The sequence below is a fragment of the Haliotis rubra genome, unplaced genomic scaffold, assembly GCF_003918875.1.
Source record: "Haliotis rubra isolate DU_JTF1 unplaced genomic scaffold, ASM391887v1 Scf167, whole genome shotgun sequence".
Taxonomy (NCBI): Eukaryota; Metazoa; Mollusca; class Gastropoda; order Lepetellida; family Haliotidae; genus Haliotis; species Haliotis rubra.
In genome coordinates, this window is record NW_025765636.1 from 1,107,767 (window position 1) to 1,120,245 (window position 12,479).

Below are 12,479 nucleotides of genomic sequence, written 5' to 3' on the forward strand. Positions count from 1 at the left end.
AAATCGGGCATGCTGCATGGAGGGTGATAGTTTGTTTGTGATAGAGTAAATTAAGCCTCACCTCTTTTCGAATCCGTTCTTGACTTACACAATTTATCTATTTTAGAAAGGTGTCCACCGGCTGTTCTATGCCATTTGGTTTACGATTACATGTGGCGTCATCAAATTGATTATTTTATCGGTCACGTGTTTATGGATAAGATATTTACCAACTAAGTTGAAAAAAAATGTTCTTTCCTCTATGCTACATGCAATATAATTTTAATTATATGCTTAAAGACTAAATAATCTGCATAGGTAGGCATATTGAAAAGAGACAGGTTTAAATTATTTTACATATATTTCATGCGACATTAAATAATGTTAATGACACGTGTTACTTCGGTTTGATTCACGTTGTAAACTGTTTACGCTTTGTGATAAATAAACAACACAATGTTGTTGATAGATGCTAGATGAACGCAATAAAATAAGTGAAGTAATTAATGCTTTGCAGTCACGCTCTAGTTGAAATATTACGTAAATAATATGTATTGCATACTCAAAACCTGTAAAATGTTAAATTATAAATGTATAAATGCTTCGAAATTGGAGGAGAGGGTGGATGCGCACCAGTACCCGGCTCTCGATACGGATACAATGGAAGTACTTTTACATAACATTCGTCACCACCCTCCATAACCTCCAAGAAGATCGGAACTCGACTTATCCCGGACTAGTTTTAACACGAGAGGGTCACTTCCGCAAGCAGAAAAATCAGTTCCTAGCGGTAATCCGTTTTAAGAGTAAATCAGAGTTATCTGCCTGACAGAGGGCGTAAAATAGCAGAAGCAACATTGGCAGTGACATTCATTTTCAACAGTTCTCGACAGTGTAGAGGTAAACAAAACAGTTATTTGTAAATGTATTGTAGCGACAATCCTCACGATAAAATAGTTACTTCTTGGAGTTTGAATGCACGAATGCAATGTGTCAAAACGCAATGGAGCTGAGTGTTATGTTGCGAGGTCGAGAACGGAGGACAGGATTTTAGTTGAAACACGAGAACAGGTGTCCTGTCCTGATATAAATACATGCTATTGTTGTTGGGAATATCGTTCAACCGTGAAACTGATATAGACAATTGTGTCTTAAAACATTGGTTTGCATCCGTGAGTGTCGTTACCGATGACATTTCAGGGGAGAAGAGACAATAAATTTGGTGGAGTCGTGCATTGGGGAATGTTTAAAAATATAGACGGATAGTCGATGTAGAGCAGACACCAAATAGATTTTTACAGGTATTGTAAGGATAATGCGGTAGTTGTGTCACCCACGCAACAGCTGCAATTTCCATTTGCATGAGACGAGTTGGATTGTGATTACTTTGTAGTCAAATGCCATTTAGTACAGGTGTTACATTATCATTATCATTTATGATACCTTTAGAGAATTCAGCACCACAACTTCTCTCTGCTGTAGATCACATTTCACTAAGACAAGCAACCAGTCTTGTGAGAATCTGTTGTCTCCGCAACCTTTTGATTGTAATCCCAACAGCTATCCGACTGAGCTACATCCACACTGTTACTCATTGTGTAAATTTGTCCAGTCATACCTGAGGGTTACGGAATTGAACTGTAAGGGTTGAATAGGTCGTGGTCAATTATGAATTTTATGGGTAAATGGTGTTTATTGACAATTTATTAATGCCGTTTGGCACACTTATCCATTTTGTAATCTGCAACATACCCAGTGGGTTGCAATGAACCAATATGGCACAAAATGAAAAGGTCTGTACACATCATGTGTCAGATGTTGAATTCACGATGTGAAAATCTTTCACTGATAAGAGTTGTATACTCCCCAGGGAGTTGAGAATGATACTACGATGTGCCGTTGAGATATACATCCAATGATCGAGAGGAAAAAATACCAGCGCCTTGAGCATGCACCAGTTGCATGGATATGTGCACTATATAAATATACTATTATAATAACAATAATAATAATAATAATAATAAATATAAAACCTCTTTATGAATTACAGAAGGGAATGATTACAAGCTGTAAAAAAAATCAATTTTGAGTCACTGTCAGAACCCCTGAGTTTTCATAGATATTGATGTTCTACCTGTTTCGGGACATGAATATACAACTCAACTGCACACAAATGACAGTGACTTACCTAAAAGGAACCCACTGTAAGTCTGAGACTTGATGCCTCCGGCTCTGTCAGCTCTTGCTTGTAGTTAATGTATCAATGATCTTGACCTCAAACCATTGCTAACTATTGCTACTGTTCATAAAGCTGTGACATTATCTGCAAGCTGTAGTAATGATTATTGTGGTCTTTATGATCTTATTGCATTATACTGAATTGTTAATGATTAATATTTGATCAGTAAACTCTACTGTTAAGGTTGTAGGAGGAATTGATCTGTCTCAAACAAAGGTCCTATTTAGGTTTCTAAGTACTGTATACAGCATGAAACATATTTGCACTTGCTGATGAATGGTTATTATTATTGACCAATGGACATTTTGGAAGGAAAAACTTATATTCTGCCATGTTGTTCTTATGTTGACTTTAACGGAGCTGCAGATAACTTTTTGGGTCATTGAGTTATGTACTCACTTGTATCCTAATTTTTTCTTTGTGTAACCAATTGTACTCACCTCACTCAAACTCAGTTGGGTATTTTGCCTTTTTCCATTAATTTTCAAACTATAATTTAGTTTAAATGTTGGTTTACATGTTTGTTAGATATATTTGAGCAGTAATATGAGAAACGATTAAACTGCAAAGTTGCCAAATTTCTGAATTTCTTTGGCATGACCCAATAGTGTTATGCTGTCTGTTTCATCTCTATTGTCATGACTACGAATTAAGAAAAAAATCCAGTTGTTATGATACAGTATCATGTACAATCAAGTGCAGTTAATATGCTAAACACAGTAAGGATCCGAATGTTTCAGGCAAAATGCATATAATACAGCAGTTACTACTAGCTATTTGTCAGTCTTGTTTTATGGTATATACCTGAGCATTTGTCATCATTCAGTTAATGGCTTTAGTACAAGTATGATTACTTGTGATAGCACTCAGATTACCTGATGAAGACTATGCAAAATAACTGTTTGCCTCTGCCACTGAGGCAAAAGGCCAAATTCTACGATTTTATCGTAGTAGCTACGATTTTATCCTTACTTTAACTTAATTTTAAACTTAACCAATATGATTGCACTAGAAATTCTATGAAATTTTAAGAAAATTCATTAAAATTCGGATATATAAACAAAAACATTTTTGTAGATTAAATACATTTTCGGACTTCACTTACCATCCATTCATCAAATGTAATGACATTTGAACTAGAATCATAGCAAGTAACAATTTGGTAATCTGCTGTTGGAGGTATGTGAAATTAAAGCTTCATTCTTGATTAGTGTCATATTTTCTTTCTCCATCATGATTTTATGTATTTGGTTGACTACTAATTTTATGGTCAAGCTACTAAATTTGATCCTTGAAATTGTACTATTTGCAACACTTCGGGGTTGGCATCTCTGCTGAGGGTGTCAAGTATATACGGCAGTCAGTGGTTTGCAATTGGCATTTCTTGTGTAATTATTTAAACTAGGATTGGGTTTGAACTCCAGGTCTGATGTGGTGAATAGTGGTGTGACGATTCATCGAAGCGTATCGATGCATCGATCCATGGGCCGCCGATACAGTGAATCGATACAAAGTTTTACATTGCTGTATATCCCGATATGATACTTCAAATATGCCACGATACATCGATGACATCTATGTTTAACTTTGAATATTGCCGAATCGCGATATCTGTAAAAAAAAAAGACTTACTTTTGTTTGATGATTAAAATATATGCTTACTTATTTTCCCTTCAAGGGGCGGTGGGGTAGCCTAGTGGTTAAAGCGTTGGCTCGTCACGCCGAAGACCCGGGTTCGATTCCCCACATGGGCACAATGTGTTAAGCCCATTTCTGGTGTTCCCCGCCGTGATATTGCTGGAATATTGCTAAAAGCGGCTTAAAACTAAACTCAGTCAGTCAGTATTTTCCCTTCAAAAGTAAAAGTTCTCTTGTAAATGCTTGCGTGAAGATCTGTCAGACATGGCACTCGCATGTTATTAACATTCACAAAGTCCATGTATAAACTTAATTATCTCGTTTCTGAATGAACATTGAACAACGCTGGCGGAATTTGTCGAAATACTTTAAAATTGGTTTTGTTTTGATCTTAGGGTGTTTTAAAGTTGGTGTTAGAAATTTCACTATCGTGATGAATCGTATCGCTTGGTGTACTGCCAATACCACAGGGGTGGAAATAACCCATTGCCTGACGCCCGAGTCCAGTGTTTTTTCTGTTGGGCCAGCTAATTTGTATATCACACTGTACCGGTGTCCAGTTGACTTTCCAATATTAATTATGTTGTTTATTTAAAAATCAACAAGAAAACGGCCGGAATAGTGGAAAAATTATCAGGGCAAGTGATTTTACATGTGCCACTGTACCGGAGTACACTAGCAATTTTAAAGTTATTTCCACCCCTGTACCAGCACTAGTGGTGACTGCATCACTTGCTGTATCATGCTCATTTGTCTCTAATGCAACACAGCAAGAATATCACGATATTGCTGGAAGGTGGCATGAAACCATGTTCAATGCTCACTCCAACATCAAACTGTGCAGATCATTGTTGCTGCAGCAACTGTGCCTGTGTGCTGCTGCCCGAAAAACTATTTTGATTTTGTGTTGTTGCTACAAAGGGCATAAGGTAACAAGTTAAATTAAGGAATCTAAAATCTGCGGTTTCTGCAACAAAGATTTGCGATATAAGTTTTCATATATGTATTTTCCTTTATAGTTGCTATGGCAGCTGGTTAGTTGCCATGGTTGTGAAGCAGTCGTGCAACATGCCAGGGGAGGACGTGGTTAGTGTGAAAATGCAGATGAATCTGGAGGATTACCAGGAGTTCATATGCGGCTGGGGAGCAGCCGTCATCAACATCACTGCTACTTTTCCCATCAACAAGGCCATGTTCAGGCAGCAACTACATGGCATTTCAGGTAGGACTCTTCATGCTACGCATTCTCCCAAATCACAGACTGAACTGTAACATTTTTCAGGGTGAATTATTCGAAACTTTGTTGTAACATGTTAACCTGTGTCAGTGTCTTGAAGGTGTTCAGGTTCTAGTGGATATTCAGTCATTTCAGGGGGTGTCTTTTTATGTTATCTTTCTTTGAGTTACTAAATATTTCATGTTGAAGTTACAGGTATTGAGGGTCTAGTGGATATTCAGTCATTTCAGGGGGTGTCTTTTTATGTTATCTCCCTGTTGTACCTTTGTACACATGGTTAGTATGAACTGATCTCAACACATACAACAGCAAACTCTCATGCATATAAATGTCATGCCTGTGGCTTAAGTCATGTGTCATGTTTGTCATGCTCAAGAGTCTATATCTCACACAAACTTGTGTTGCTTTTAATTTCCATTTTGAATATTCACTTTCTTATCTTTTTCTTAGACTTTAACCCTCTGAAGTTTTGTTAATTTCAAATTTCAAACTTTCGATAGGGTTTCAACTATCTTCAGCACCTACCACCACCGTGACCTACTGAGTCCCATCTTCTCATTCCTCCAGTAAAGGGTGGGAGTCCCTGTCACCACTGATGGAGAAGCTGACTCCATTTCAGTCCTTATCTTCATCCATGCATTTGACATTCTATTGGTGGATGTGGTATAAATGTCAGGCCCCTGTTTCAGGTTTCAAGGCTGTGGGACAGTTAAAGAAGGAAGGCCTAGGCAACTTGTATCGCGGTGTAGTCCCCCCACTGATGCAGAAAACAACTTCCCTGTCACTGATGTTTGGAATGTACCACAAGTTTCAGCGCATGTTAATGGATCAGTGTCCGACATGGTCAAAAGCATCAGTTCAAGCAACAGCAGCGATGTTGGCTGGGATGACTGAAGCGACGCTGTCACCTTTCGAGCGTGTTCAGACTTTAATGCAGGATCGGAACTACCACAAGAGATTTACCAACACACCTCATGCCATGTATGAACTGCGTACTTATGGACTCAGGGAGTACTATAGAGGCCTTACTCCAATCCTAATGCGTAACGGACCTAGCAATGTGATGTTCTTCTTAGGAAGAGACTTTCTTCATGATTTAGTGCCGCTTGGGGAAAGTCCAACGGAGAAGTTTTTGAAACATTTTATAAGTGGTGCTGTTCTGGGTGCGTTTATTAGTACCTTTTTTTACCCTCTGAATGTTGTCAAGACAAGAATGCAGTCGCAGCTTGGAGGAGAGTATCGTGGGTTTTGGCGTACCTTCCTGGTCGTCATTGAAGAACGTGGCTATAGTGTCAGAAAACTATTCCGAGGATACCACCTCAACTACACCCGGTCGTTTCTCTCCTGGGGCATTATCAATGCTTCCTATGAGTACCTCATGAAGCATTTCTTCAGGAAATCCGAGCTTTCCTGACCTTACCTGCTGGCATAATTTGGACTGGATGAAAGTGCTGTGCTGACTTGTAGTGGTGCAAATGATTTTCTGTGTGATTTCATATAGACAGACTGCAGTGAGTTGTTACTGACACACTAACCATGTTAAAGATGTCATGAGATTTAGTTATTTTGGAGATTTGGAACTGTCAGATTTATAGTGATAATGACAACCCGTGAAGATCCAGGTGAGAATTGATCTTCAGTAACTCATGCTTATCGTAAGAGGCGACTAACGGGATTGGGTGGTCCGGCTCGCTGACTTGGTTGACACATGTCATCGGTTCCCAGTTGCGCAGATCAATGCTCATGCTGTTGATCACTGGATTGTCTGGTCCTGACTCGATTATTTACAGACTGCCGCCATTTAGCTGGAATATTGCTGAGTGCGGCATAAAAATAAACTCACTCACTGATAATGACATTTTCCAGCTGCTGTGTAGCCTAATCCTTCACAATCAGGACAATTACCCGACCAGCTTGCCCAAGTAGAGTTTAGGGATCAAAGAATAAACAGGCCGAAAATAAATGTGGGTCCGATTACCTGACCGACCCGTGAATTCTGGTGCTGATCCTATTTTTTTTAAGCGGTATGAATAAAATAAGCTTTTAGATACCACCTATTTTTCCCGGCACCAACAGACATTGGTCATTGTGATAGAGAAAGTCTCAAGCTTGATTGAATAAACAAAAACACATTGATAAATGTGTTATTAGTTCGTAATTTACCTAAAAAACCAATATTAATAAAAATATAATCCTACCTACCCTAAATTTTAAAGAGGTGTAATCTGAACCACAACATTCTTTTTATTTGGCCACATGTAGTCCCAGTGATCGTCATGATCATGATGACTGAATCAATATTTTCATTTCTAACATCCATTATCCAGTGAGTATCAATATAGCATCAATTACAATATGATGTACATACAAAAGTGCAAACAAAATTGCTGGTAGTTTTAATGAGGTCTACTGGTAGACATGGTGATTGATTGATGGCTGCTGAAACTCCAGTATTCACTAATTATGCTGAGGTTTCATTGTGAAATGTATGCATGCAGTTGTCGTATGTGGTCTTATATGATATATGGCTGGCGTGGGAAATGTTTAATCTTTCATGATGTAAATGGCAGGCAGTATTGCATGACTCTATCCATAATACATATACTAAATCAAGTACTATTTGTGGAAGGTCATCGCAATTTTGTTGACAGCATGATGCATTAAACATGATTAAGGATGCTTAGTTAAGGAAGAGCCTGTTTCATACATCAATCTGTTCAAATTCAACCTGAGCTGATCACTCCTAATGGAAGGTCAATGCAGTAAGTTGATAGAGTTGCTCATGGCCAGGCATTTAGAATCAATACGTTTGAAACATGATACCAAGTATGAGTAATATGGCTTTTGTCATATATCATGTTATCCAGAAATTATGCTCTCTGTGTTATTTTAGTCTAATTTTCTGTCAGCCATTGACCTTTTCAGCCTTACAGTTTTTCCCCTCTTAAGTTCAGTGCTATAGGAGAACGTATACTGGGATTTAACTAGCCCTGCTGAGAGGCTGATGTATCTGCGGAAAATGTAATTCAACATGGTAAAACCTCCCAACAAAGAACTTCACAAATACATGTAGTGACCTTTTAACTAATAAGTCCTGCTATCTCTTTTAAGAGGTTGTGTTTTTTTTGACTGAAAATTAGACCAATAATGAAGAATAGACTTTGATGCTTAGTTGGAATTTTGAATATGACATTAAAAGTGTTAAGAGCTTGAAGAAATCCCAGTTTTTGCTATGTTGCCAGTGGTGCTTATTTTGGAATCTTAGATAAATCCCTGACAAAATATATAACATTAGTTGTCAGTTGATACTGTTATTAAATATGGATCTGATAACAGGAGTGTTAAGTTAAAATGCCTGACTTGCTGACTGCCCAACCCTTGAAATTATGGTGCTGGAAAATTGGAAAAATATTGGGTTTTCCCTCGGGCAAATACGAAAACAGCAGTGTTACTTTCCTCTTTTCAAGTTTTTCAGTATTAAAACAACTGAAAATTTAAATGATAAGAACTGATGAACACAAGTAAAGTAGGACAAAAACCTGAATAATGGAAACAAGCCTTTCAATATTCTTGGTTAGGCCTGTTTCAGTGGCTGACTCATGATAGCAAACGTGACTTTGAATTAATTCAGCAAGAGGAACATGATGAAAATGAGATTGGGCAAGTGGAAATTTAGGCAAGTGGGAATTTACTTACCCTGGGGCAAGTAGGACATTTTAGTATTTGGACGACCTTGTCTAATAATATTGTTAAGGATGAATGAAAAGACATGAACCATGCTACCACTGAAACAGCCAGTGACATTGGATGTTGCGATCGTGCTGTCATGGTCAAGGTCTATAGAATTTGTAAATGGCGTCACCCATCTTTTCTATGGTGCAAATGACAGTGCAAGTATATTTTTGTGCCCTTTCTTACTGACGTTCATTGGCAGGTATTTTTAAAATCATATTGTTCTGAAATATTTTATGAGATGTCTTAATATCACCCTTCTTGTTAGTTGTTGTTGAATCATGTTTTAATAGAAAGACACTGCATTCCTTATTACCTGAATATTACGTTGAAAACAAAACTATTTGACAGGTTATTTTGTTCAGCAAACACTATATTATGAAACTATAACCTGATTTGATCACAATATGGCTGAAATATTGCCGATGTGACTTAAAATTTTAACTCACTCACTCAACAATCACTAAATGTCTTGATTGAATGGCAGTATTAGATTAATGTTTAATGACATAATACAAACAAATATTGATTTGGCAAGTAAATATTACATATATTTCAATTTTAATAAGCACGCTTCTACCATGTACCATGTATGTTCCCATGAATAGCTGTAATCGTGAAAATATTGCTGATGCATCGATCTATCATGTCTGTCGGCCTATTTCTATCTTTTAAGGATTATGTGCTTGTGTTTTGGGTGAAAGGGACAGTGTGAAAGATCTTGGGAAACTTGTTTATGTATATATTGTGAAAATGTGAAATTCAAGTAAGTTTATGGAAGCGAATGTTTTCAATTTTATTGCCTGTCTTTCCATATCTCAAAAAAAACTACGAAAAAATGTTTGTGAAAGATCTAAGCTGTGGTTTCTCTTGAAAGTGCTCTCAGAATTCCATTGTGACTGAACATAAACATGGCAGTTATGTTGAAAATGTCCTTTATGTGAACTACGCTGGCATTTCTGCCCGTATCAAATTTGTAATGTTGCAGAACTGTTATGTATGGTATAATATGTACTATTTTGAGGGGCACTGTGAAAACATTTTGGTCAAGCTTTGACCTTTTACTTTCAATACATGTTCAAGGACCTCCATTTTTCTGGTATAACTACAATGTTCTGGTATTACTGGTATCTCTGAAATGTCATGGCTTTTGATGCTGAAACTTTGAAGGATGATCCAAGCTGTAGGACCTTTAGAAATTGAACAACAATTCCAGCCCAACATTAAACATGGTTGTCGCTATTGCTTCATTATTCAGAGATACAGAGCCTAGTGGCTCTGTTTTATAGCTGACTCGAATATTTTTGTTCTTAGTATGATCAAGCATGATTCCTCTGAAATTTAAGGCTTAAAATCACAAAAATTGATCGCCAGTTACCTTAAGTTCGTTGTCATTGTAATGTATATTGTTTTTTAGCTGTACCACAACTAGGCACCAGCTGTTTGACAAGTGACTTCACTTGGTCAGAACACTTCGTGTACTAAAGTGCTGTCATGTAGAATCAAGTGACTTCACTTGGTCTGAACACTTCATGTGCTAAAGTGCTGTCACGTAGAATCAAGTGACTTCACTTGGTCTGAACACTCCATGTGCTAAAGTGCTGTCACATAGAATCAAGTGACTTCACTTGGCACCAACTGTTTGACAAGTGACTTCACTTGGTCTGAACACTTCGTGTGCTAAAGTGCTGTCATGTAGAATCAAGTGACTTCACTTGGTCTGAACACTCCATGTGCTAAAGTGCTGTCATGTAGAATCAAGTGACACTCACCAGGTTTGACAAGTGACTTCACTTGGTGCTAAAGTGCTAAAGTGCTGTCATGTAGAATCAAGTGACTTCACTTGGTCTGAACACTTCGTGTGCTAAAGTGCAGTCATGTAGAATTAAGTGAATCCACATGCCCTTAACAACTGATGTGCTAGTGGGCCTGTGTGCTGGATGGACACAGTAGGACAAGGCTGTTATTGTTTTTGTAGCATTGTATCCTTAACTGAACTGAAATACTTGATGGCCTGAGCTGATATATGATATATTGGAATAATTTTCAGTATCTCAATAAACTATATGAATGCATCTTAATACTTACCGACTCAGAAGTTAATAACTATGGTATTGTCTTGTATGGACACTGTGTTCTGAATGAAAGATTTCTAGTTAGCACAATCAAAAAGCTATTGCATGATTTTCAGGTTTCTGAAACAGATATGTTTATTCTGATGTGTATGATGAAGGGATTATTTTGAGTTAGATCAAGAAAGACAAGGCCAGTATATATATATCTTCCAAATTTACTGAAATAGAAGCCTTAAAAATGCTTAAATGTGACAAAAGAAACTTTTGACAATTTGCTGTTGGATTGAAAAGAAAAATGTGTGGGTGAATAATTTGATCTATTTGTTATTGTGCTTGTTTCCATATTTTTCATATTCTTTAATTTCAAATCAGGCTTCACAACAATACAGTGTTATTCATGTTATTCATGAGTGATATGGTTGCCAACTTCCTCTCACAAAATCCTAATTCAACCACTGTGCATGATGTTTCCATTGATGTTGGTGCTCTTTCATTTTGATCAGGTTTCATAGTCATTCAGTGAGTTGGACATATTTGCGATGATCAGCAATCAAATGGTTGGTTGTGATGTAATGGATGACATCTTTTTTGTACAGTTCAACCAGAAATTATTGAGAATTTAAAGATTGTAATTTTTTTATCTTTTTCACTCATTACTCACGTATTAAATGTGAATATTAGCAGAACATAACTCCAGATTCAAAGACAGGTGAACAGTTAGTATTTTGTCAAGTCACCATAGGCAGCAATGCAGGCTTCAATGCGGCAGGGCATACTACTGATCAAAGAAGTTAGAAAGTCGTGGTCCATGCTGTCCCAATATTCGACCACCTCTTCTTTCATTTCAGCAATATTTGTCAGATTTTTCTTATTGACACTTTCCTTCATAAGTCCCCAAACATTTTCTATTGGATTTAGGTCAGGGCTATAGCTTGGCCAATCTAATAATGTCATATTTTGGGTCCAAAACCAGGCCTGTGAATGCTTTGAACGATGTTTTGGGTCGTTGTCCCACTGGAAAATCCAAAAATTTCCATAGAACACATGAGCAGATGGAAGTAAATGTCCCTCGAGAATATCTGTGTACCGCTCACTGTTCATATTCCCTTCAAATACACAGAGGGACCCTAACATAGATATGCCACCCCACATTTTAAATTTCGGACTGTACTTTGGGCGCTGATACAAAGCCTTGAAAGGTATTTCAGTTTGCTTGGTCCAGAATTTCAGTGTATTAGGAAACAGCCACACAGAACTTTCATCTGAGAAAATCACATTGTCCCAGTTAAATTTCTATGCTGTAAGCACCAGTTCAACCTTCCTCCTTTTGTTCAGGTTTCATGATCGGTGATGGAATTCCTCAACTTTTCCGCCAACCCACTGCATGCAGCTCAGTTCTAATTGTCTCCTTACAGACAGCCACAGTTCCTCTATCAATCATATCCAGCCTTAAGTTTTCCAAACTCCTTCGTTTGTGTTTAGAAACAAGAATACCAAGCCACCTCCTGTCACCGACAGTCAATTTTCTGGGCCTACCTGCGCCTCCCTGGTGCTCAGTGCCATATCCATTTGCAATATT

General features: G+C 37.6%; 1 protein-coding gene across 1 annotated transcript; it reads left to right on the top strand.

Moving 5' to 3' along the window:
* Positions 1-816: 816 nt before the first annotated feature.
* On the top strand, positions 817-6,754 carry LOC124272194 (mitochondrial nicotinamide adenine dinucleotide transporter SLC25A51-like). Its single transcript, XM_046707339.1, has 3 exons — positions 817-879; positions 4,876-5,078; positions 5,783-6,754. Exons 2-3 carry the CDS (start codon positions 4,901-4,903, stop codon positions 6,505-6,507), a joined length of 903 nt encoding a protein of 300 aa, XP_046563295.1. The 5' UTR covers positions 817-879; positions 4,876-4,900; the 3' UTR covers positions 6,508-6,754.
* The last annotated feature ends 5,725 nt before the right edge of the window (positions 6,755-12,479 follow it).